Source organism: Cricetulus griseus, chromosome 3 (genome assembly GCF_003668045.3).
Source record: "Cricetulus griseus strain 17A/GY chromosome 3, alternate assembly CriGri-PICRH-1.0, whole genome shotgun sequence".
In the NCBI taxonomy this organism is placed as follows: Eukaryota; Metazoa; Chordata; class Mammalia; order Rodentia; family Cricetidae; genus Cricetulus; species Cricetulus griseus.
Genome location: NC_048596.1, coordinates 42,334,961 through 42,360,727, shown reverse-complemented (window position 1 = coordinate 42,360,727; position 25,767 = coordinate 42,334,961). Strand labels below are relative to the sequence as shown.

The window sequence follows — 25,767 nt, the reverse complement described above, 5'->3', positions numbered from 1 at the left end:
CTGATTCATCAATCAAGCATTTAGTTCTCTCTGTGTAATCTCCATCTCATTATATACCAGTTAGGTAGAGCATGTAAACAAAGTATCCCATTTCTGCTTCAAAGACAAAGTCATCATGTCCAACAACTGTGTCAGCATTGCTCTGAGAGCAGCGGAACAGGTCAGCTTACTACTTCAAGTCTCCATTAACGCTGCCACACACCCCTACGGTTCTCATCTGTAAAGATGCCTTTAGAATTTGTGTTGACGGGCCTGAGAGAGATGGCACAGTGGGTGAAGGTACTTGCTGCCAAGCCTGGCAACCTGAGTTCAATACCTGACCTCACCCGGAGGAAGGAGAGAACTGACTGCAACAGGTTGTCCTCTGACCTCCACACATATGCTGTGATACACATGTACCTCTCAAGCAAACGTAACAAAAGAGTTTTGTTGACCCTCTCACATATCTCATCCTTCACCACCAGTGGTTGTGGGTGGGTTCTGGATGTGTGTTCTCCCCTGGGCTGGGAGCCACTTCCCCAGCATTTGACTGCCACAGCCAGGTGTCCAGGATGCTGTGAATGCTCTCTTTGCTCTCTGTTCCCACTCTGATGACCACTGCTCCAAAAGCTGCCTTTGCCCCAAGGTGTGGTAAATATCTTCTCTGGCACTTGGCACATTTATTTAAACAGTCTTTGTTCTCCAAATACTAAATGAAGATTACTTTTGTGGCTAACAGTTGTTGGTGACTGGTTGAACATCTGCATTCGGAAGCCCCAGAGATCTGCCTCATCCCTGTCAGTAAGGATTTTAGTTATTGCTTCTGCTTATGTGTGTGTATATCCCCCTTTCTCTCTCCCCTTTCTCCTTCCTTCCTTCTTCCTAGTTCCATCTTTAATCCCTGGAAACCAGGAAGCCAAATACCGTCTACTGTCTGTAGAATGCATGAGGAATCTCTGGGCTAGTCACTGGTCTCAGGTCCAAACACAGCAAAGGGAAGAAGTGCGGGGATGTCCCCACCCCTAGTGACATCACACAGGCCTGGTGCAGGGGTACTCTGCTTGGATGTATGCCTGCTTGATTCTGCATGCCAAGTTTAGTTTGGTAGTTGAAGCAGAACAAAGAAGAAAGCTGTACATCACCTTAGAAGGTACTCACAAATCTCACAGGACATAGGTGATAGTTTGCCAGTGGTATGACACAATTCTACTTTTAGCTCTCACTCACTCTGTAGAATGGTGGACTCACGAACACTTGAAGGTTTTGTGGGAACTGGTGCATTACTCTTGGAACTATTCTCAAAGGGGACACAGTTCCTTCACAGAATGGAAGGAAATGTGCCTTTAATATTAAAAAAATACAGAAAGTTCTTGAAACCCCCTGACTTGTGTCCTGCTGTAGCAGTTGTCTGCCTAGGTGGTTTAGATGTGGCCGTATCAATTGTTGAATTGACTCAATAGTTACACTAAGGCAGATGTGGCCTCTGTCATGATGGGCTTATTATCAGAAAAATATCCATGAAACCTTAGCATTCTTCAATTTGAAACACTTAGTGAAAGAGTTGTTCAAGTGTATTCTGTTATGAATGGCTTGTGATAATAAAAATCGATTTTGTTCCTACTCTTTGTATTCATTTTAATAAAAAATTATTGAGTACACTAGCCATTCCCACTTCCCTGCAATCATTATTTATTTTTTTTTCTGGCAGATTTGATAATCTATATGAGTTCATAATACTACTTAGGTAAATGTAATTGATTAGCAGAGGAATACATGGTTTACACTGTGGGAGAAAGCTGGAGGCAGCAATCTAAACAGATGTGGTTTAATGTGTCTTTGTGGTAGTAAGTTTATAGAAGGGAAGAGTCTTCTTGTTCCTGTGGGGAGCTGAAGCTGTATTGAACCAACTTCTCCATCTCTCTGTCTCCGTCTTTCTCTTCCTCACATGAGTGTTGCACTGTCTTGCTGTATTTCCTAGAATGGCCTTGAATTTCTGGACACAAGTAATTCCCCCATCTCAGCTTCCTAAGTAGCTAGGACTGCATGGCTACACTTTCATGCTAAGTGAAAATTCTTTTTGTAAATTTCCACAGGCACAGTAATTTTGTTAAGAGAAATTTAAGTTACTCAACTGCTAATCTCTTAAAGTGTGACCTCTAAACTAGCCCAGGAAAATGCTATATGATGACAATGGAATGGAAAATTCTTGGAGAAAGAGGAATGGCTGTTTGCAGTAGGCCAGTGGGTGAGGATTAGGGATTGATGACAACTTCATGAAACTGTAACTAGGTCACAGAGACAGGAAGTAATGAGGCAGAGGGTGATAAGCATGGTAAGTGGGGCAGTTTGCCTGGACGTGTGGTTATGGCGGGTACTGGACAAGCAGATGGTGTTTGCCAGCATGGCTGGAAACATGAAAAGCCGGTTGTGAGACTCTTGTATGTCTTGTAAGAGAACATCATTTTGGTTTACTCACCAGGGAAACAGTGAGACAAGCTGCTGTGGGAAAGTCATTGCCTTAATTGCACAGGATAGTTTCATAAGAAGACAGTCTAGAATTGAAGAGAACATAGACCAGCATGGCCACCAAGACTGGAAGGGATAAAGGTGCCAGGCAAGATTAGTAGCAAAAGATGCAAAAAGAAAAAGAGGGATTTTTAAATGAAAAGCCAGTTGAGCAGGAGGTATGGGCAAGAGAGAGAAAGCAAACATAACTGAAAATTAATGATGTATGGCAAGATCAGCTACATTTCTTATACAACCCAGGTCTACCTGCCCAGGGGTGGTACTGCCTACCGTGGGCTGGGCCTTCCTACACAGATCAGCAATCAAGAAAGTACCCCACAGGCATTCCCACAGGCCAATCTGATGAGGCAATTCTTTACTGGAGAGTTCCTTTTCTCAGATATGTCAAGTTGGTAACTAAGATTAGCTGTCTTAGCTAGAAATAATGATGGCAGGCAGTGGGGGTGTGTAAAGATAACTCTTCCCACCAACCACCTGAGTTCTGCTGCCCCCTAAATAACACAGAGTCTTATATTATGTACAATGTTGATGGCCAGTGATGGTATTTCTCATTTGCTAGCTCAGTCTTAATTATCAACCATAACCATTTATATATGTATTTTATAAAGACTTATTGAGGATGCTGGCCTTAGCATCCTATCTTCCTGGGATCACATGGCAATTGCTGTCCTTCCTACATTTCCCAGAATCCTCCTCGACTACTAGCCTCCCCTATCTTGCTTTCCTATTGGCCAACAGTGTTTTATTTATCAACCAGTAAGACAAAATATACACAGAAGGACTTCCCCCTTCAGGGGTTCATTTCTTTAATACCAGTACAAGAGACACAGAGGCAGGCAGATCTCTGTAGGTTCCAGCCCAGCTAGGGAAATATAGTAAGGCCATATCTCAAAAAGCAGGAGGGTGGGAGATATATATATATATATATATATATATATATATATATATATATGTATTGTTGTTTATTATTCTTAGTAGTGACAGAGGATCTGGAAATTGAACCCAGGATCTTACACAAATAATACATGAGTTCTACCATTTAGTTACATCCTTTAGTTTACAACATTGTTGGTATTTTTCAGAAAAACTATGATTTGGAAAGAGGCCCTGATGAGAAACTGGATGAAAATCTGCACTTTGACTTAAGACATGGGCCCCAGAGCCTCCCCTGGACAAGGAGAGTCTACGAGTTCTACAGTGCTCCCTTTGTCAAGTTTTGGTTTTACACGGTTGGTCTCATTACAATAGTGTTAATTATAATTATTAATTAATTAGCTTATGATAATGTTACTAATGGTATGTCTCATTTGCTAACCTGAGATAAAAGTGTAGGAATTTCATTTTTTAAAAAAAGGGGGAGGAAGATAACAAAGTAGGCAGGTGGGAGGGTTGGAAGAAGACAAGAAAATTGTGTGTGTGTGTGTGTGTGTGTGTGTAGACTGAATGAACATCTCCTTTTCTCACTGCCCCTACCATCCTGGATAGTTTTCTTCTTTGTCTTGTGTTTAATTTGGCACAGACTTTCACCGTCTTCCCTTGCCAGCCTGGAACTCACTAGGTAGATAGAGTTTAGGTTGGTTTTTGAACTTGCAGTAGTCGTCTCATGTCTGCTCCTGAGTGCAGGATTACAGGTGTGAGACCATTCTCAGAGTGTGTTTTTCTCTTGGAGTGCTTAGACTCAGCATAGCCAAGACTGAGCATTTGGAATGTTTAGGTTCAATGAACTTAACAGCCCTGAATGTAAAGATGAATGGTAGCTGATGGGTTCTTTTTCTTTCTCAGACAAAATAAATAAGTAATAAATAAAAATCATCACTTGAACCAATTGTTTTGTAAGAGTAATTTTATTTTTTAAATTTTGGCCTTTAATAGTATATGCTTTAAGTTTAAGAGGACTATTGAGAACATGGGTTGTGGGATCAAATTCTGATCTGCTCTGGGTAGTGGCCATTCAGAGAAAGCATACATGTATTGAACATTTCTCACATTTATTTGGTAGTACTTATTTTTCTAATGTTTACCTATACATAGATTGATCACAGCCAATGATTTATATTCCAAAATCATTTGAAGTGTGATTATAACAGGATGTCTATCTAAATATATATAATATTAGCACCTCAGAATATTGACTTTACATCCACATACTTGCTACACATAATAAATACACAGCTCTGGATGACAGTTACCCATTTCTAAATATTGAGTCTAAGACTGGGGTGATTGCTCAGTTGGTGAAGTGCCTGCAGCACAAACATGAAGACCCAGGCTCAGATCCCCAGCATCCATGTTCAAGCCTAGGCCTGGTGCAACATTTCTGTGATCCCAGCACTCGGAAGGTAGAAACAGACAGATCCCTCCAGCTCGCTGGCTAGTCAGTCCAGCTATATCAGTGAGTTCCAGGTTCAGTGAATGTCCACGACTCAAAAAATAAAGTGAGGTGCTTAAAAAAGATGGCTCCAAGGCAAGAACACTTGCTGCCAACCTTGATAACCTGAGTTTGACCTCAAACTCTACAAGGTGGAAGGAGAGGACTGACTCCTACAAGTTGTCCTATGATTTCCACATGTATGCTGTGGTCTGTGTGCACATGTAACTCAACACTCTGCCTGAAAACAGGTCGACTATGTTACTTTGTATATTATACCTAGATTAGTAATCTCTTCATGTGTACATATGTGTGTGTGTGTGTGTGTGTGTGTGTGTGTGTGTGTGTGTGTGTGTGTGCAGCTGTGCATGTGTGTATGTGAATGCCAGAGTGCTATCCTTGATTGCTTTTCATGTATGTTTGTACATGTAGGTATCCCTTAGAGTCCAGAAGACAGGTCCAGACACCCTGGAACTTGAGTTACAGGCAGTTGTAAGCTGTGCTAGGAACTGAATTCAGTTGCTCAAACAAGACCAGTACGTGTTCTTAACTGCTGAGTCATCTTTCCATCTCTCTAGCCAGAATAACATTTTAATCATCATAAACTAACACTCTAGTGGTAGTGAATACCAGCTTACTGTGAAGATATCCATCTACTGACACTGTTCATCTGGCTGTCTTGGCATACGTATTTTCCAAGCTGAAACTGGAGGGAAGACGTGAGGGTCTTTCCTAGGCTGTTACTAGCTTGCTGGTGTGCATGCTGCAATGAGTAGTGCTAATAGGATAGCATCTCCTCCCTTTACTGGCAAACAGGGATTTTAGTTCCTAGACTGTAGATACTTACGTTTTCCTTGACATCGAGCCATCAATGATCAGAAGATGGTTCAAGTTATATTTTATGTTGTCATGTAGAAGCATGCTGCTTCTGGGCTCTGTCTGCAGAGCTCTGCTTGGCATCCCTCATGGTCATTTGAGCTCACGTCCAGGGAATGTGTGTCCCTCACAGATGGCTTATTTGGCATTCCTCATGCTGTTCACTTACACAGTGTTGGTGGAGATGCAGCCCGAACCCAGCGTGCAAGAGTGGCTTGTCATCATTTACATCTTCACCAATGCCATTGAGAAGGTCAGGGAGGTGAGTGCTCCTTCTGTGTCTTCTGCGAACCCCTGGAAGAGGTGTTCTAAGTCCTGGAAATGAAAATGGACTCATGTCAAGTGTGTGTGAGAGAGAGAGCACACTGATTCCAAATTTGCTGTAAGAAGCTTGCTTGGGGAAAAGTTTCTGGTTTCATTCCTTTATCCTTACCAAATACTTTCTGCTGAACTTTGGAGCACAGTCTCATTGTGTTTGTTACTCAGAGAAATAGGCAATGCCTTCTATTTGCTATTGAACTCTCCAACTGTTTGCTTCCCATGATGTAACTCTCTTGGTCACATGGGTTTTTAATCACCTAGTCTTACCTACACATTGTCAGTTTTACCCAACAGAGTGACACATGAGTGGCTAAAGTTGCACAATATGTAAGGAATACACCCATGACATGAGGAAGTTCTTAGTAAACACCTTAGAAAACTGAAGCCAAATATCCTTCTGGGAGTTTTCCAGGAGTCAAAGAAACAAAACTCGACATTTTCATTTCTACATTGCCACTGGTCACTTAAAAGTTAGCATTCTTAATACAATTGTAAATATAATTCCAAGTAGTTATGATTTTGACTGTCCTAGCTATGGGTGCATGTCTCTGGATGTCTATACATTTGTCTTTCCAGTGGTAATTTCGCCAACATTCTATGCTCAGTAAGCATCTTCTTCGAAATTACACTGCATCGTCTGCTAATGAAGTTCATAACAGAGAAACACTATCTGAATTCTACCACTGTTTTTGTATTTTAGGGTAAACATGCTTACTGTTTACATTGCGGTGTGTCTGCTATAGCATTGCAAGGGGCATTTCTTATAGTAGTAAGTTTCCACATTATGTTCTTAGTGGTGTGCCAAGAGCTCACTCAGTAGCAGCAATAGGACCAGCTCACAGGACTGCTGGGTTTCCCATCAGCATTCTTTGCCCTCAGCTCCTGAAGCAGAATCACAGGCAGAGCCGCTGCAGTGCTGAGCTCAGAAATGCCCTGGTGTTGATGTAAAATTTGGTAGGAATTGTTTTACTCTTTAAGTGAAGGTTAATAAATTTACAAAGATGATGTTGATGGGATTCCCCTTTGGCTGTGGTTTTGGGGCTTAAACCCAGGGCCTTGTATGTTGGAGGCAAGTTCTCTACCACTCTACCTAATCCCCAGCCCTGTACCCTTCTTTAAGTTTTCCTCTTTCTCCCTTTAGATATGCATTTCAGAACCAAGCAAGTTTACTCAAAAGGTGAAGATGTGGCTGAGTGAATACTGGAACCTAATAGAAACTGTGGCTATTGGCCTATTTTCAGTTGGTTTTGGCTTACGGTGGGGACACCCCCCTTTGCACACTGCAGGAAGACTCATCTACTGCATAGACATCATATTCTGGTTCTCTCGGCTCATGGACTTCTTTGCAGTGAACCAACATGCAGGTCCATATGTGACCATGATTGCAAAAATGGTATGTAAGCCTCATGTTTTTACACAAATGCCCCATTGGCTTTACTGCCACGTTTCATATCTCATACTTAAACTTTCTCTCTTGTGATCTATGCGTGTGCACACGTATTTGTTTTTGGGTGCCCTCACTCATGTTTGCCTGTGTAGAGGGCAGGAATCAATGTTGGTTTCCCTTCACTATTGCACTCGTCTTAGTTGTTTGAAGAGACAATATGACCAAGGCAACTTATCAAAGAAAGAATTTAATTTGGGGGCTCATGGTTCCATAAGCATTAGAGTCCTTGACCATTATGGTGGAGAGCACGGCAGCAGACACGCAGGCAGGCAGGCAGGCAGACAGGCAGGCATGTTGTTGGAGCAGGAGCTGAGAGCTTACATCTAATCCACAAGCACAAGGCAGACAGAAAGCTAACTATGGTATAGGCTCTGAAGCCCCTAACCCCCAGTGGCACACCTCCTCCAACAAGGCCACATCTCCTAATCCTTCCAAAACAGTTCCACAAACTGGGGACCAAACATTCAAATACATTGGCTTATACAGGCCATTCTCATTCAAACCACCATAGCTCTTGACCTTATTTTTTTGAAACAGGTGCTAGTTATTGAACTTGAAGCTCTGTTTTGTCTAGACTGGCTGCCTAGCAAATTCCCAGGAGCCATCTGTCTCTCCAGACTGTGGCTGGCTTTTATATACTTTCTGGGAGTGCATTCTCAGGTCCAGCAAGCAGTTTAACAGAGCCATCTCCCTAACCAACTAGTCAAATGTCTGAACTGTTTCTAGAGGCATATAGACTCATTTTGGGCTAAACATAAACTTGTATGTAAAGTGGGCCTGGACAGCACATTGGGTAGTTAATAGGAACACTTAGTTTAGCCTTTGGTGAGGCCTGACTATATGAGATTGAGTCACGTTTGTCTTTGATTTGTATGAGGCCAAACGTTTCTCTGAAAGTGCTAATTAATTCTTTTATCACTGGCTTTCTCTTACTCTTAAGTAGTATTCACTATGGACCACACACTGTACTAGGTATTTTGTATATATTAACTCATAATGCCTGCAGCAACTTAATTAAATAAGTAGTATTATCTACTTTTGTGTACAAGGAAATGGACATTAAGTAAATTCCTCATGAGCGTATGTGGGGATCCATGCTTCCTTCTGAAGTCGGTGGCCTGGCTCTAGTTTATGCACTGAGCTTGCTGAACATTGTACCAGGTTTTGCCATCTGGAATTTTGAAAATACCCAAACATCTACCCTCTCTATGCACAACATCACTGTTATATTGGCATTTGCTTCTCTAATACAGGAAAGGCAGTGCTCTGGAGGACCAGGGGTAGTTTAGAAATAAAGGACTGGAAGAGCCTCAAGATGGACCTTGCTGCTTCTACTTCCATCTCTCCCTGCTTCTTATTTTCTTCCTCTTTCTCTCATCCTTTTTCTCCTCCCAGCAGGACTGGGGATCAAACGTAAGGCCTCGTGCATGAGAGGCAAGGCAGACGCTCTACTGCTGATTCCTAGTCCAGCCCTCTGATTTTCTTTACCTTTACTACTTTTCTCTTCTACCATAAATGCATCCTCTGATTTTGGTAACATCACATTTAATAGAGGAGCTGTGTGAGATATCTCAGTGATTTGGCACAAGGTATTTTCTCCCTGAAGCTGGGTATGATGGGTTTTCCAAGTGTTGACTCCAGGATGCAGAATTTCCCCCTTTGTGTGGCGTAGCCATGCCACTTTGACCCTTCCAGGGCTCCTTGGGCAGCAACAACAGTGATAGTTAGAGTTTAGCACTGTTTAACAGCTTGGGCAAAGTCCCAATTGTCACTCTCAAGACTACTGGCTACTTGGATCTTGTAGTTACCACTTAGTAAGGTAAGAAATGTGGAGGAAATGGAAACACTGGTGACTTCTGAGTCTGCCACACTGAACAAGTGGGTTGAGTTGATGAATTTTGCAAGATGGAGGGAAACTGATATAATCAATTCTCTTGATACTACATGGCTCTGGGAACTCTGGGACATAATTCTGGGAATAGTCATTGGAATAATTCGAATGTCTTATCCTTTTAAAGTATTTTCTAACCACATCCTTGATTTAATTGGTCATAAGTTGGGGGCTAGTCAGTCAAAACAGTTAGCATTTGATGGCTGCTTCTAGAAAGAGTATTTGTAATTTCTGCACATCATGTGACTCCACAGATGTCACCAACCTAAAGCACATCCCGTGTAGGGAAAAAGGAAAGAGCTTAGCCAGAGACAACTCAGCTGTTTTGGATGGAGGCATTTTAGCCACCGACTAGACTGTCTGCTGCCTCTAGTGTGTAGTGATGACTGCTAGGGCTTGATGTGTGGTAAATTCTGGTTGTGCTGTGCTGTTTTGCAGGCAGCAAACATGTTCTACATTGTGATCATGATGGCCATTGTCCTGCTGAGCTTTGGCGTGGCGCGCAAAGCCATCCTCTCACCACATGAGCCTCCTTCATGGCGCCTGGCTCGAGATATTGTATTCGAGCCATATTGGATGATGTATGGAGAAGTCTATGCTTCAGAGATAGATGGTACATACGGGGTTTGCCCTCATGCAGAAACAGAACCCCTGTAGACACTCAGAGCAAAAACAGATCTGGAGAGAATTCACGAGAATCTTTTAAACATGTAAAGTGTGTGGCATGCTGTGAGTTACGGGGCCAAATATTTACAGAGGGCCCCAGGGCTGTGATTTATCTCATCCCACTCTTAAACTCTTTGTTTGTAGTTTGTTCAGGTGAAACGTCTTGCCCTCCGGGTTCTTTCCTGACTCCATTCCTGCAAGCTGTCTACCTCTTTGTTCAGTACATCATCATGGTGAACCTGCTGATTGCCTGCTTCAAGTAGGTAACTTTCATTAACTATGGCCATTTTGTTTACCAAAATATAGGAGCAGCTAAGTTGAACATATTCCTCTGCGAGTTGAGTATATGACCTTTGTTTACGTGTGTCCCATGCTATGTTACTGTGGCTTTAAAGCAAGGACATAAAATTATTTGTAGGAAAGAATTGGAACTCTTAGACCATTAGACCATAAGGGATAGCGGAAGTGGTAACTGAAGTGGGGGAGAGAAGATCTGGGCTGTCACCGTGTAGTCGGAGTCCTGCTGAATGATGGTCAGAGCTGACGGCTCACAAAGAGCTTTATGTGTGCTTTCCTCATGTGGCCCCTGTCTGTCTCACCTCCTTTCTTCTCTCTCACAGTCAGCTTCTTCTTCCCAGTCTCCTTTTCTGGCTCAACTTCACCATTTCACACCCAAAAGTTCTTGGCCCTAGACCTTGCGCCTTTTCCTTTCTCTTTTGTACTTTTTCACGTTCGTGTTCAGTTTCCTGTATGTATATCTGGAAGTCACATTTCTATATCCAGCTCTGCTGACACTCCGGGCTTATCAATCCACTGACCCTCCTGGTGACAAACGCTCTCCTATGGCTTCTTCATTCACATGATTCTGTTGCAATGTTTAGCTAGCATTATTGTCGCAGTGCTTGCTTCTTGCCTATGAGGGATATGTTTATAAAGCCAACAGCATAGAAGACATCACCCTTGTTTATAATGAAGGATGAATTGTGTTTTGGAAAAGAGCATCACATATGACAAGCAAAGGTGCCTCATATGCAGTGCTGAGTGACATGGGGCAGTTTCTGTTCCCTGCCTAAAATGCTGTCATTTTTCTAATCTCTGATTTCAATGTCTGCTTTTTGTTCATTGTTCCAGTGAACACACTTAGCTGTAAAAAGTGCTTACTCTATTTGATGAAAGAAAACTTGTAAGTGGATAATACTTATTGGCTGACTGCTGATGACTGTTAACCAATCAGAAGAGCCGGAAGATAGAGTCTGTCACATTTCAGGGTCCCATATTAAACAGTTCTCTCTTTCTCCTTTCTCAACCTGCAGCAACATCTACTTAGATATAAAATCCATCTCCAATAAACTCTGGAAATACAATCGCTATCGCTACATCATGACCTACCACCAGAAGCCCTGGCTACCCCCACCCTTCATCCTGCTGAATCACCTGTGCCTGCTCCTCCGAGGTCTATGCTGCCGTCCAACACCACAGGACCAAGAAGAGGGTGATGTAGGGCTAAGTAAGTTTCTCTGGTGGAACAGAAGGAGGGAAGGAAATAAAGGGTTGAGACACAGGGAGTAAAGAAAGGAGGAAGATAAAGGCTGGAGACACTGGAGCCTGGTCATTCCAGTGAGGGCACAGCATCAAGGCTCTCAGCAGACAGGCTGCAGACCCTCACCTTTGTCTGGGGTCTCAAGAGTATTTTTGCCCCTGTTAAATGGTATGTTGAAGGAGAGAAGCAGGAGATTGAATTCAAGGAGGCTTTAGACCTTTTAGAAAACCTGGCTTTTCTCTGCTGACCTGGGAACTCCTCTGAGTACCTCTTAGAGTTATCACCTGACCTGTACTTACTGCCCTGTTGTGTAAAAAGGTGACTCGAAAGGCCTGGGTCCAGGGAAACAAAGAAGCAAGCTCTGCCAGAATCACAGCTCTGGTTCCTCATCCTAGGACAGAAGAGGGTCCGAAAAGGATGTTTCTTATTTTCAAAACATCAACATGAAATGCAGGAACATGGAAATATGTGTTCTCATTTTGCTTTGTTTGAATCAGGATACTTACTTTTTTTTTTTTTTCCGGGTGTGACCCAGGGTATGTACTTCTATAAAAGAGGTACATACTAATAACAAATCACGAAGACATTTATTTAAAAGCAATCCTGGGCATGGTTGTAGAGATAACTCAGTGGTTAGGAGAACTGGCCGTTCTCAGAGGACTTGAGTGTGATTCCTAGCACCCATATGGCAGCTTACAACCATCTGAAAGTCCAGTTCTAAGGGATCTAACTCCCCCTTCTGGCATCCATAGACACTGCATGCATGTGATAACACAAGCAAGCAAAATACCCAACATATTAAAAATTTTAAAAAAATCCTTGGGTATCAGTTTATTAAAGACAAAGCTAATTTACATAACGATGAGATGGATGTGCTTGTTGTTTTGCACAAAGAATTTAATGTTGACTATTTTATTTTTAATGGTATAGAGTGTCCTCAGTGTTTATGGACATTTTGATTTTGTAATTGTCAGTGCTAGGAATCACTTTCCATAAATACATGGTACAAAAGGCAAAAGTGTATTTAGAGCCATATAATCCCAAGCCAAAATTCTTTTAATGACTCCTTTGAAACTCAGCAACTTAGATAGCAGATTTAAAAATCACATAACACACTTCAAGGACATGCTATTTTAGTATTTTTCTGCTGGGGAAAACATTACTATTATTTGCTATTTTGATAATTAAACAATTACATTTGTATATGAGCAGACAACTCTGTCCTTACATTACAGTTCACTATGTTCCCCACCTGTAGTTGTGTGGAATTGGAGCTGGGGTGTTCACTAGGACTGTCTGGTGTGGTGGCAGATTGTAGTGAAGACTGTAGTGTAGAGTGAAGACTGTAGTGAAGTCTCATGATACAACACAGTAAACACTGCCATACACACCTGATGATACAGTGAACACTGCCACACACACCTGATGATACAGTGAACACTGCTATACACACCTGATAATACACTGAACACTGCTATGCACACCTAATGATACTCCTTATTTCTTCTCAAGTGATTTGGCCATTAGAAGGAAGCAAAGAGCCAGCCACCAGCAGCTTGTCATTCTAGCTCAGGGTGGGGAGAGGTGAGCCGTGGGGGGACTTGAATCATGGTAGACCTGGACTACATGGCAAGATACTGTCTCAAAAAACCAAACCAAACCAAACTAAAACAAAACAAAAAACCCAAAATAACACACAAATAAGCAAACACAAAGGCACAACCGAAGTTGAGGTGGAGGCACGTACTGAAAATTTTCCATTTCTGATAGTGAGCTGAACCTGGCTCTCATTGGAAAGCCACAGTGACTCAGTACATTGTGCAACCCCAGGAAAGATCCTGGGCTAACTAGACCTGGCCAGTTCCGGTGGCGGAGCCTTTCTCCGGTTTATAGGATGTTTTCCACAGCAGATTCTCTTTTTCTAAATCACTTATTCATTTATACGTCATGTGTATAGGTGTGTTGATTGTGTGTAGGTCTGGGCACTGCTTGAGAATGCCTGACTCAAAAGTTTTCTCCTGGCCTCTTTCCTCCCCTTTAAAAAGTTTAAAGATCGAGCGGAGCACACATGGGCCCGCAGTGCCACCTGGTGGATAATCTCAGGAACTGCATTCTCCAAGTTTGGGGCGGGGGTTGGCAGGTGTGTGGGAGTCGTGGGGTTAGGGAGTGGCTGCTGTTGTATGCCTGGGCCTGAAAAGCTTCATGCTTATAGGACATCAGAGATGGGGACTGTGGGAAACGATCATTTCATTTAATGTCTAAAAGATTCTTCCACACCATACAAATCACAAAATACTTTGTGCTTCAGTTGTGGGCACATTTATTTATTTATTTATTTATTTTATAGCTAAACACATCTTCAATTTGAAACTAATGTCTTATTGCTCATTAGATTGGAAAATAAAGAAATTTTTGCATTATTAATAAATTATGGAGAAATGTAACATTTGATTTTCTTCTGACTTAAGTGAAGTCATGAAAGAACTTTCCAATGTTATCCTCTTAGTGACATCACATCCTCTTGATATTTCCCAAGTATTAGGAACACATTTAAAGGTGATTTCTGATTTCACTCACTGAGAGCCAAGGCAGTGTATGAACAGGAATGCTGAGGTTGCATGAAGGACAGAGTTGGTCTCAGTGCCACTGGGTGAGGTACCCTTTAATGAATGAATTAATTACTTCAGGGAAGGTGTGCTGTGCTGACTGACCGTGGTCAGTAGCTCTCTTCAGAAGTCCTGCCCTGCTCAGTCTGACAAGGGGCATCCCTGGGACTCTCTTGCTATTCAGCCCAGACAGATTGGTATGTCCCAGGTTAGTGAGAGACCTTGACTTCAGAAACACAACCAGAAGGTTGACCTCTGACCTCTATATGCATGTGCACACATGTGTGTTTCATATGTTTGCCTTCCCTATGAACACACAGACACACAAATACATATAGAAAAAGGTATGTTGTAACATGAAAAACAAAAGACCCAGAGTTAGGTATTGGGTTCTAGATTTAAGTTGAGGATCAGAGAAGCAAAGCAGTCAGCCACTAGGTCTGACCTCTCCCTCAGGCTGAAAGGGCTGTCCTGTCTCCACAAATCCTCAGAGACAATGCTATCACAAATCCTCAGAGGCAAAAGCTCTGAGTTCCTGTCTCCTCCTGCCTTACATTCCTTTCTCTGCTCAGCTATATTACTCCTGTTTTCATCTTCCTAGTGCAGTAATTGAAATTGTGTGATCCCAAGTGCTGGGACCAAAGGCGTGAGCTCTGTTACTCTTCATTCTTGTGTAGGTCAGGGTGGAACTCAAAGAGATCCATCTGCCTGTCTCCTGAGTCCTGGGATTAAAGGCATGTGCCACTACTGCCTGACCTCCATGGTTTTGCTAGTGTGGCTGCTGGGATTAAAAATGTGTATCACCATTGCCTGACCTCTATGGCTTGTGGCTAGCTTTGCTTTCTGTATCCTCCGGCAAGCTTTAATAAACCGTAAGTTATCACATATCACCACAGTATGAGTACATAGAATGCATGCATAGACAATAATGTATTTTACCATTTTGTCCCATAAAATGCCGAAAAATCATGATCATAGAACACCAGCAGTACCACTTGTAGTGAAGTGTAAACAAATACAAAGACACAGTATTAAATTGCAATTGTATTATATTAATTGTAGTAGTAATGTGACACTTCATAGTCACCTTCTGCTGCCCCCTGAATGATCTAGAGTTCATCTGCTTAAGACACTGTGTAATGCTCATCACTGTGTGAGCAGCTCATCTGCTTCCCCAGTGCTGGGACTGAAAGAAAGCACCGCCACACCACGTCATTTTATGTGGGGTCTGAAAATGAAATGCAGGTCCTCATGCCTGCATGGCTAGGATTGTTATAGACTATACTATTACTCCACCCCCTTTCTTAATTTTGAAAAGTTCAAAAGTGACTTCTCATAATTTTACCATATACAATGAATACATTTATCATGTAAAGACATCTTGATCACCTATGTTATTGTTATCGTGTCTGGCCAGTGTAGATTGTTGGGAAACCAAATTCTACATGCAGATTTTGTGACAGCAAGCCCATCAGTGCCTGTATCTCCTTCATTCAAGGATCTACTGTATTTGGAGGCCGACATTCCAAGATTGTAGTCTCCTTCTGGTCGGCCTCTGGTGAGGGCCTTCTGGTCACATTACAATATGGTGGAAGGGCTACTGTAGTGCAAGTGTATGAGGTAGGAAAGGGGGAGATGAGGTCGGGAAAGAAGCAAGAAGGGGAATGGAGAACATTGCCTGAAGAGATGTGAGGCAAGGAAGTAGAAGAACTAGGAGCATCTAGCTTTATGTGACCAGCCCATTAATCCATTCCTGAGGTGGTCTCCACCATCTAGGAATCACTCAAGGTCCCACCATCTCAGCATTACCAGTGGGCCAAGATTCCCGCACATGACCCATGGGGGACACAATCCACATCAGGAAATGGCACACTCCCTACTGAGTCTCCAAGAATGGTCCTTTCTATGTGTCACGCTTATTTCCACAGAGCTCTACCTCACTGAGGAGGACCTGAAAAAGCTTCATGACTTTGAGGAGCAGTGTGTGGAAAAATATTTCCATGAGAAGACGAAAGGTCTGAACTGTAGTTTTGAGGAACAAATCCGAGTGACATCAGAAAGGTGAAGTATATTTCTTTTTATTTCCAAAACTGCTACCAAACAACATGATCGTTCTAGAATTTCTAAAAGAATAGAAAGGCTCCCTTTCAAACCCCAGAGGTCTAAGCTCTGTACAACTTGAAGCATGTGTTGCAATATGATTTATGGAATCTGTATCTATTTATTGGACATTACTGTGGTCTGGACAGTCTTCCATTTCCAAGGGGTCAGTGGAGACAGGAGACAAGAGTCCCTGTCTGATGGACTTTCATTCCATTGTTTGCATGTGGAGGAGTTAAGGGAAACAAAGGAGCAGGAAACACAAGATAATCAAGGAAGCAGACCAAGAAACACACACATTAGTGTCGGTTAGTAATAAAAGCTTTGAAGAGATGGACATCATGGCACACGCCTTTAATCCCAGCACTTGGGTAGGCAGAGGCAGGCATATCTCTGTGAGTATGAGGCCAGATGGGTCTACATGATGAGTTCCAGGAGAGCCAGGGCTACAGAGTGAGAACCCTGTCTTAGAAAAAAAAAACAATAAAATAAAAATCTGTGAAGAAAATGAAATAGTTTAAGGATAAAGGAAACACAGAGAAGAGAGAACTTGCAGCCTGTGGTTTGCATTGTTCTACATCACATAGCTTCGTCCAGGAAGGTTGCTGTCAGGAGTTTGAAGAGAAGAGGTCTCAAGGAGGGCCATGTGGTGGAGTGATATACTCAGCGAAGTGACACCCACAGTCCCTGCAGGTCCTGTGCTGGTCTAGCAGTGGCTGCAGAACCCAGCAGAGGGAGGGCAATGGCTGATTGAGGGGTGGACTTCTGTAGCAGGCTCTGGTCACCATTTGCTGGTGTTGTGGCTGGAGACAACTTCACTGCCAAAGAGAGAGAACAGGAGAGGTCGAATTAGCAACCAGGACAGCCTAGGTGAGCAGGTTGACTGAAGGGAAAGATAGATGGGGGTGGAGACACGGTGATCTGCCTTTGTTATATATGGAAATGACAAAATAAATTTTCATGGTTCTGGATATGAGTTGCCTGGGTTTTACCATAAGAGGCCAGAATAGAATATGGGCAGTGGACAAGCCTGTGGGGGAACTTCAGTGAGCACACTGGCTCAAGATGGCTTATGGTTCCTGAAGATTCTGGAAGGGGGTAGGGTAGGTTTGAGCAATGAGGACAGATGTGTTAGAGAAAGGGAATGTATTAGGAAGCCTAGTGGATATATTACTATAATAATTGCATATGTATGGCATTGTGTTAAAGTGTGGAAGTGTGCACATGATTTTATGGACTTTTAGAAATGAAATTGTTCTTGCAAGTAGAAGCAAATTGACAGAAGTTAAATATATCCCTTCACTTTTGAATAAACATGAGACTGACTATAGAATGTTTAATCTAATTATATGTGTTTTTTTCTGATGCCCCCAAATCACAGAGATAGATGTGACTTCTTAAACACAACTTCACTTAAAATAGACTTATGCTAGGAACTTTCTAAACGGCTTATAGTAGGCATGTCTTATGTATGTAATCCTGTACTTTTCTATTTATAATATATTTATATATGTGTTTGTGTAGCTGGTTGAACACCAGGTCAAATTTAATATTGAGAAAATGTTGACTATCAAATGGTAATTGTGGACCCATGAAGTTGTAATTTACCTCAACTATCTCTTCAGACCATTGCCATTTGAACTCCCCTTCTCCTCCATTTGCTCTCTTGATTGCTATGCTTATGCAATACTGTGGTCCTGCTAGGCTTTGGGCTTTATGTGGTGTATCTGCTCTTCTTAGCAGCTGGCAAAGCCAGGACACAGCTCTGCTCATACTCCTATAACTCTAGGCTCTTGGAGAAACGTATTGAACTGCTTTGAACATTAGTCGTCTTCTTTGTGACATAGTTGTGAACATTGGCCCATTTCTTTCTTTCTTTTTTTCAACAGCAAAGACCAGTAAATTTTATTTAACTTAGAAACAATCTTACTTTACATATTAATCCCAGTTCCCTTTCCCTCCCGTCCTCCATGCTCGCCACTGAACCCCCCCATCCCATCTCCCATCCACTCCCCAGGGAGGGTGAGGCCTTTCATGAGGGAATCAATCAAAATCTGTCAAGTCATTTGGGGCAGGGCCTACGCCCTTCCATGTGTATCTAGGCTGAGAGTGTATCCCTCCATGGGGAATGGGCTCCTGAAGTCTGTTCATGCTCTCGGGATATATCCTTGCTCCACTGCCAGAGGCCCCATAGACTGCCCAGGCCTCCTAGCTGACACCCATGTTCACGGAGCCTGGTGTTATGATAAATCTTCCCGCCATAAGCCGCGGAGGCCCATCGCCATGTGTGCGCTTTATGCCAGCTGCCCGCCCGAGTTAGGGCCCCAATTAATGCACAGAGAGACTTGTATTAGGTACAAGGCTGCTTGGACAATGACTAAGATTCTCATCTGTTAGCTCAGTCTCAATTATCATAAATCTATATATTTTATAAGACTTATCTTATTGGATGCCTTATTGCCTGTGGATCACATTGCGCCACTAGCGGAATAGCGGAGGGGAAAAAGGGGACACTTCCTGTTTCTCCTTCTTTAAATATGAGTCTCCTTGCTTTGTCACTTCCTGCCTGGATCACCACTTCTCTACTACATTTCCCAGAATCCTCTTTGACTCCTCTCTAACTCCTCTCTAACTCCCTCTCCCCTCCTCCCATGCTCCCAATTAGCTCAGGAGATCTTGTCCCCTTTCCCCTTCTCTGGGGACCATTTGTGTCTCTCTTAGGGTCTTCCTTGTTTCATAGCTTCTCTGGAGGTGTGTATTGTAGCCTGGTAGGCTGTTAATCCTTTACTCTACGTAGTCCTGTCTAACTTGCTGTTTCATTGGCCAAACAAGTACTTTATTCAATAATCAATAAGATGAACACACACAGTACATTCCCTATCAGCCTGGTTCTTTTCTATGTTAGCTCCCCAGCTATCTGATTGGGGTCTGTGAGCTCCAACATGTTCAGGTCAGCTGTTTCTGTAGATTTCCACATCATGGTCTTGACCCCTTTGTTCATCACTTCTCCCTCTCTACACCTGGATTCTAGGTTTTTGGCTCAGTGCTTAGCTGTGGAACTCTGCTTCTGTTTCTATCAGCTACTGGATGCAGGCTCTAGGATGGCATTTATGCTAGTCATTAATCTCATTATTGGAGAAGGGCATTAAAGGTAGCCTCTCCACTATTGCTTAGATTCTTCGTTGGGGTTATCCTTGTAGATCTCTGGACATATTCCTAGTGCCAGATTTCTCTTTGAACCTATAATAGTTCCCTCTATTAAGGTATCTCTTTTCTTGCTCTCCTCTATTCTTCCTCTTACTCAATCTTCTTGCTCCCTCATGTCCTCCTTTCCCTCCTCTTCTCTCCCCCTCTTTCTCTAACTCCCTCTCCCCTCCTCCCATGCTCCCAATTAGCTCAGGAGATCTTGTCCCCTTTCCCCTTCTCTGGGGACCATTTGTGTCTCTCTTAGGGTCTTCCTTGTTTCATAGCTTCTCTGGAGGTGTGCATTGTAGCCTGGTAGGCTGTTAATCCTTTACTCTATGTCTAATATCCATATATGACTGAGTACATACCATGTTTGTCTTTCTGTGACTGGGTTACCTCACTCAGGATGGTTTCTTCTAGTTCCATCCATTTGCCTGCGAATTTCAAGATTTCATTTTTTTTTTCTGCTGAGTAGTACTCCATTGTATAAATGTACCACATTTTAAAAAATTCATTCTTCGGTTGAGGGGCATCTAGTTTCCTTGTAGGTTCTGGCTATTACAAATAATGCTGCTATGAACATAGTTGAATAGATGTCCTTGTTTGTGAATGTGCATCCTTTGGGTATATGCCTAAGAGTGGAATTGCTGGATCTTGAGGTAGACTGAGTTCCATTTGCCTGAGGAATGGTCATACTGATTTCCAAAGTGGCTGTACTAGTTTGCACTCCCACCAGCAATGGAGGAGCATTCCCCTTTCTCCACATCCTCTCCAGCAGAAACTGTCATTGGTGGTTTTGATTTTAGCCATTCTGACAGGTGTAAGATATAGGCCAATTTCTTAGAGCTGTGTGGATCACCCTGGTAACAGGAATAAGCCATGCATGGATGGGTAGAAAGATACAGTGCCACTTAGTTGAAAAAATAAATCACAAATATTAGGAGTAAAATTTCTTTTGAAATACTGTATTTTTTAGTTTTCATTGCAGTGACAAGAAGCATTTTAAGAGATGAAGGACTTATTTTTGCTCAAAGTTTGAGGCTATAGTACTTCACAGAAGAGCAAGCATAACAGCAGGAAAGTGAGGCAGCTCATGGAATCCACAGCCAGGAAGCAGAGAGAGATGAATGCTGGTGTTCAACTTGGTTTCTCCTTTTCACTTCAGTCTGGGACCTCTGCCCATGGGATGGTGCCACCAACATTCATAATGGTTCTTCTGTAGTTAGAACTCTCTGGAAACATTCTCAAAGGTAAACCCAGAGATATGTTTCCAGGTGATTCTGAGTCCTGTCAAACTGATGATCAACACTGATCACCACAAACACAAATCCCCCTTTAAGTCCTGGAGGGAGATAAAATAAGGTCAGAGAAGTTCCCACTGAGATGATGAATGAAGGCAGGGTCAGTGAGAGCCCCTAATTCTATCTGTGCTAAGAAAGGAATCCAGACACTCTGTGATATGGGAAGGCGTGTCAGCCTGATAATTAGTATGTGAATTTGAGAGGTCAGTTGGGGACCAGGAATTCCAGGTGAGAGAAGGTGTGTAGCCAAGGCTGTGACAGTGTGATGGAACAAAGGGACAATTCATGAAGTATAGTATGGATTGGATGGAGCCAAAGGGCACGATGGAGCCTCATATCCACACAGGTGGAGTCGTCAGGGAAAGATGGTGCCATTAGGAGACAGTGTGTACAAAGGTGTTGGCCCACACAGGTGAAGTCATTAGGGAAAGTGTGTCCAACGATGTGGAGAAGCAGCAGGGCTCATATTTCTTGACCATGGGATACATATGATACAGCCACCAGGCTTGGAATGAATGAACCTGAAGCCCTGGGCAACTTGTAACTGGAGCAGGAGAGGGTCTATGGGAGTCTGCTGCCAATTCCAGCAGAGACTATGACAGAGAAGCAAAGTAGAAAGCAGGCAGCTAGTGCCAGAGAGTTGTAGTGCTAACATCTGTCAAGCAGGCAGAAGAGGGACTTACAGAGAAGACTGGAAAGGCAAGGCCCAGGCAGTGCACATGGTGTTCACAGGGGGTAGTAATTAAAAGTCAAGGCAATACTGAGTGTGAACCTGGGTACCAGGGATTATAGCAAGTACTTCAGTGGTGATGGTCCTAAGACCTTCAGTCCTCTAACCCTCATGTACCATCTTTCTCTTGAACTTGAGAACCCAAGAACCTAAGAGATTTAGAAACAAGTACTTTGGTGATGATGGCCATAATATGTTCAGCACTCTGACCCTGATGTGACACTTTTCTCTTAGACTTGAGGGGAGGATAGATGTTAAGTGACTGTGTGGCTACTGAGAAATATGGGGTTTTGAACTTGTCTCCGAATGTCTAATAGAATTTCTTCCAATGATCATACATTTTCTTCCTAGAATGAGCCCCCATGGCAATGATTTTTCTATATTGCCATCCTTGTTGGGGCTGTTTTGGAGGAGCTCACAATGAGGGGTGCTATGGGAATAAGTGAGCAATGGTTTTAAGAGATAAGGAGATTTTAGAAGTCATTGCATGTTTGCCTACCTCCAAAGGAAGGATTAACCATCTACCTTTTAGAATGAAATGACTTTGGGGCATGAACAGAGGGAAAGCGCTAAGGCCTTTAAGTTCAGAGCAGGAATATTTGCTGGTGCTGTCATCTCAGTGTTTGCCAGATGTCCTTTTTCTCCCGTCTGTGGAGAAGGATGCCTGTGGTACCTTGTCCCTTTCAGCACATTCAGTACTGTGTCTGGGAAATGCCATGGTTTCTACGATTTGTGGAAGCTTCAGCACCGTGTGCACCCTATTTGCACTGTGTAGCTTTAACTTCAGTGAATTCACGTCTGGCTGCGGCTTTATTGAGCAACATCTGTGAGCATCTCCAGGGGCTTGTCCTTCATGTAGGATTCCCCAGAAAAATGTGCTTTGATTCCAGATGATTCTCGGAGGGAGCTGGCTGGCTGTGATGGTGGGTCAGATGTCGACTGGCTGGCTTGATGCTCAGCCACGTGACATTGGATACATGACCTAACCCTTTTGCTGTGATGGGAATGGTAGTCATGCCCACCTTACAGAGTTGTGATGTGGTGAAAAGAAGACAGTGAGAGCAGAACCTCCATGGAATGCTTTGCTCATAGCGAGCACTCCATGACAGGACTTTCAGGCGGTTATCATTGTGTTTCTTATTATCTCATTTTGAAGCATCTTGGCTAATGGCCCCACTGGTAAAACAGTCACTGGGCCCATCTTTCCTCCACTCAGACCTTGCACAGAGGAAACCACAATAGCAAGAATTTGTTTTATGTGTCAGAATGACTGAAAAGCTACAATTGAATTAATGCAGCCAGTGGTCTAGGAATATAATTAAAATATGCTTCACAGGACAGCGTGTTTTAGAAAATGAGTTCCCGTAAAAAGCAAGAGGGCCCATTTCAGGTGACCAGGTTATTTGTCTAACAGGGTTCTATTGTGGCGTGCCACCTGTTGCCGTGAATAGTAGCTGGATCCTATTGTATCCATTCGGTGTGTCTGCAGCTAATGGAACTTAATGAGTCTCCATTACGGCTGCTCAGACTGTACTGTTTTTGAATTAGATGAAACAGGGCACTGGATGGAGATGTTCCAATTAAGCATATTTGGAAGGAAATATACATATACTTTGTGCTCTTTCCTACACCATCCTTGCCGGTTCGAACGTTTTAGATTTCAGGTCAGCAAATGTGTTTTAAGCCACTGGTGAGTTACAGAAGTTGGATTTTATACAAAATTAGCCAGAAAGGGTTCTGCTCCTATAGAATACAATGAAAATAGAAAAAAAACCCACCTGCTTTATTCATTAAGCTCCTATCTATAATGCTCTCAGAAAGAAGGGGTGGGAGGTTGCATGTGTCCTGTGCTTTTAGGTGTGTGTTAGAGGCAGGAAATTGAGCACTGGTTTGAGTAATGCTTGCTACAACTGAGTGCCCTTTCTCTGTGGAGTGCTCCTCCTTCTCCCAGCCCCAAGGTAGAATGGGACTGTTTTTCAAGACTGCAGATGACCATACAACTATGAAATCACTGCTTGGGTTTCCTCTCTTGTTGGTTTTCAGTTTCATCTCATTATCACAGATTTTCATCTTATGTACATAAATGCCGTGTCTGCATGTATTAATGTATCACTCATGTGTGCATGGTGTCCAAGGAGTTCAAGAGAGAGGGTGTTGAATCACCTGGAACTGGAGTTACAGACAGTTGTAAGCTATCATTTGGGTGCTGGGAACTGAACCTGGGTCCTCTGCAAGAGCAGTCTATTCTCTTTAACTGTTGATTCGTCTCTCTGGTTGCAGAAATATTTTTTTAAAAGTATTTATTTTGCCTTCATGTGCATGTGTAAGTATGCCTGCAGAGGCCAGAAGAGAGAGTGTCAGATTCCCTGGAACTGGAGTTACAGGCGGTTGTGAGCTGTGTGGGTGTGGTGACTAAACATGGGTCCCCTCTGGAAGAGCAGTCAGTGCTCTTAAGCACTGAGTCATCTCTCCAGCTCCCCCTGAATTATTCTTTATTTAATATCTTAGTTTTTATTTCTTTACTTAGAAAACTATATGCCAACTTTTTAAAAACATGTAAGACAGAACATAAGACATCCACAGCTTTGTCCCTACCAGCAGAAATAGCCAAAGAAAGTAACTATCAACAATGTAATTATCACTTTTAATGATTGTATATAATTCTATCTTCTCTTGTAAGGAACATTTGTCATTTTAACATAATGAAATTACAGCTTCCTTATATGTTGTAAATAATTTTAAAAATGTTACAATATAGAGGAAATCATTATCATCTCACTTTTGTCTCTTATTGCCAAATGAGCTTCCTTATTTTACCATTTTCTCTTACCTTTTGTATTTGGGGAATTACCCCCTCATTTCATTTACTCCTTAATGATTTACAAATGTATTTTGGTTTATTAAGGGATATAAATTTTAGAATACTAATTTCCCAACTTTTATTAATAGAAAAGTTTATTGGGGTCTTATAGTTTTAAACGGTAAGATCATGTTCATAATGGCAGGGAGCATGGTAGAAGGCAACCAAGCATTATGCTAGAGCAGTAGCCAAGAGCTTGAATCCTTATTCACCAGTAGGGGGCAGAGAGAGAGAAATATATATATATATATATATATATATATATATATATATAGAGAGAGAGAGAGAGAGAGAGAGACAGACAGACAGACAGACACACACACACACACACACACACACAGATAAGAAAATAAATGACATGGGCTTTTGAAACCTTCTTCAACAATATCACACCTCCTAATCCTTCCCAAACAGTTCCACCAACTAGGAACCAAGTATTCAAATATATGAGCCTATGGAAGCCATTTTTAAGTTGTCCTCTCTGGCCCCCACAGGCTTGCAGCAATATTATACTGCAAAATGAATTCTTCCAAAGTCCCCATAGTCTTTCACAGTTTCAACACAGCTTAAAAGTGCAAAATTTCTTCTTACACTCAGGTAATCTCTTAACTGTACCCCCCTATAAAGTCAAAAGCAAATTATATACTTGTAACGTACAATGGCTCAGAAGATACATTACCCTTCCAAAAGGGAGGAAAGGGGGCATAGTGAGGAAATACTGGGCCAAAGCAACATCAGGATTCAAAAGGAAAACTCCAAATGCTGTAATTCCATGTCTGATAGCAGAGCTTAGATGGTTCTTCCAGTTTTGCTGACTACAGCATACTTTTCTCTCTTCGGCTTGATCTGTTCCCTGTCCACAGCTTTCCTTGACAGATATCCTATAGCTCTGGCATCTCCAGTGTCTTGGAGTCTCCAATACAATCCAGGCTTTACTTTCATGGTTTCATGCAATGACCTCTCTGGGCCTCCATGCCAGGACTCCCCTGCACATGCCTGGCCTCAGCAGCTTTTCTTTTTCTTTCTTTCTTTCTTTCTTTCTTTCTTTCTTTCTTTCTTTCTTTCTATCTTTTTTTTTCAGATTTTTTATTTAAATTAGAAACAAGATTGTTTTACATGACAATCCCAGTTCCCTTCTCCCTCCTGTCCCCCCCTACCACCCCTTCCCAACTAAAACCCTACCTATCACATAGTCTTTCTGCTCCCCCTGGATGGTGAGGCCTTCCACAGGGTGTCATCAAAGTCTATTGTATCCTTTGGGATAGGGCCTGGGCCCACCCCCGTGTGTCTTGGCCTCTATGTGGAATGGGCTACCAAAGTCCACACTCTTTTTTATTTTTCTTTCTTTTTCCTTTTCTTTTTCTATTCTT

At 42.5% G+C, this 25,767-nt stretch overlaps 1 protein-coding gene across 1 annotated transcript in view; it reads left to right on the top strand.

Annotated features, from left to right (window-relative positions):
• Positions 1-25,767, top strand: part of Trpm6 (transient receptor potential cation channel subfamily M member 6) — a 158,146-nt gene that overhangs the window by 85,037 nt on the left and 47,342 nt on the right. Inside the window, exons 19-25 of the mRNA XM_027406549.2 lie at positions 3,588-3,734; positions 5,883-6,011; positions 7,212-7,463; positions 9,847-10,021; positions 10,219-10,333; positions 11,388-11,581; positions 16,149-16,281. Coding sequence (XP_027262350.1) covers positions 3,588-3,734; positions 5,883-6,011; positions 7,212-7,463; positions 9,847-10,021; positions 10,219-10,333; positions 11,388-11,581; positions 16,149-16,281 — 1,145 coding nt within the window. The remainder of the gene's footprint in view (positions 1-3,587; positions 3,735-5,882; positions 6,012-7,211; positions 7,464-9,846; positions 10,022-10,218; positions 10,334-11,387; positions 11,582-16,148; positions 16,282-25,767) is intronic.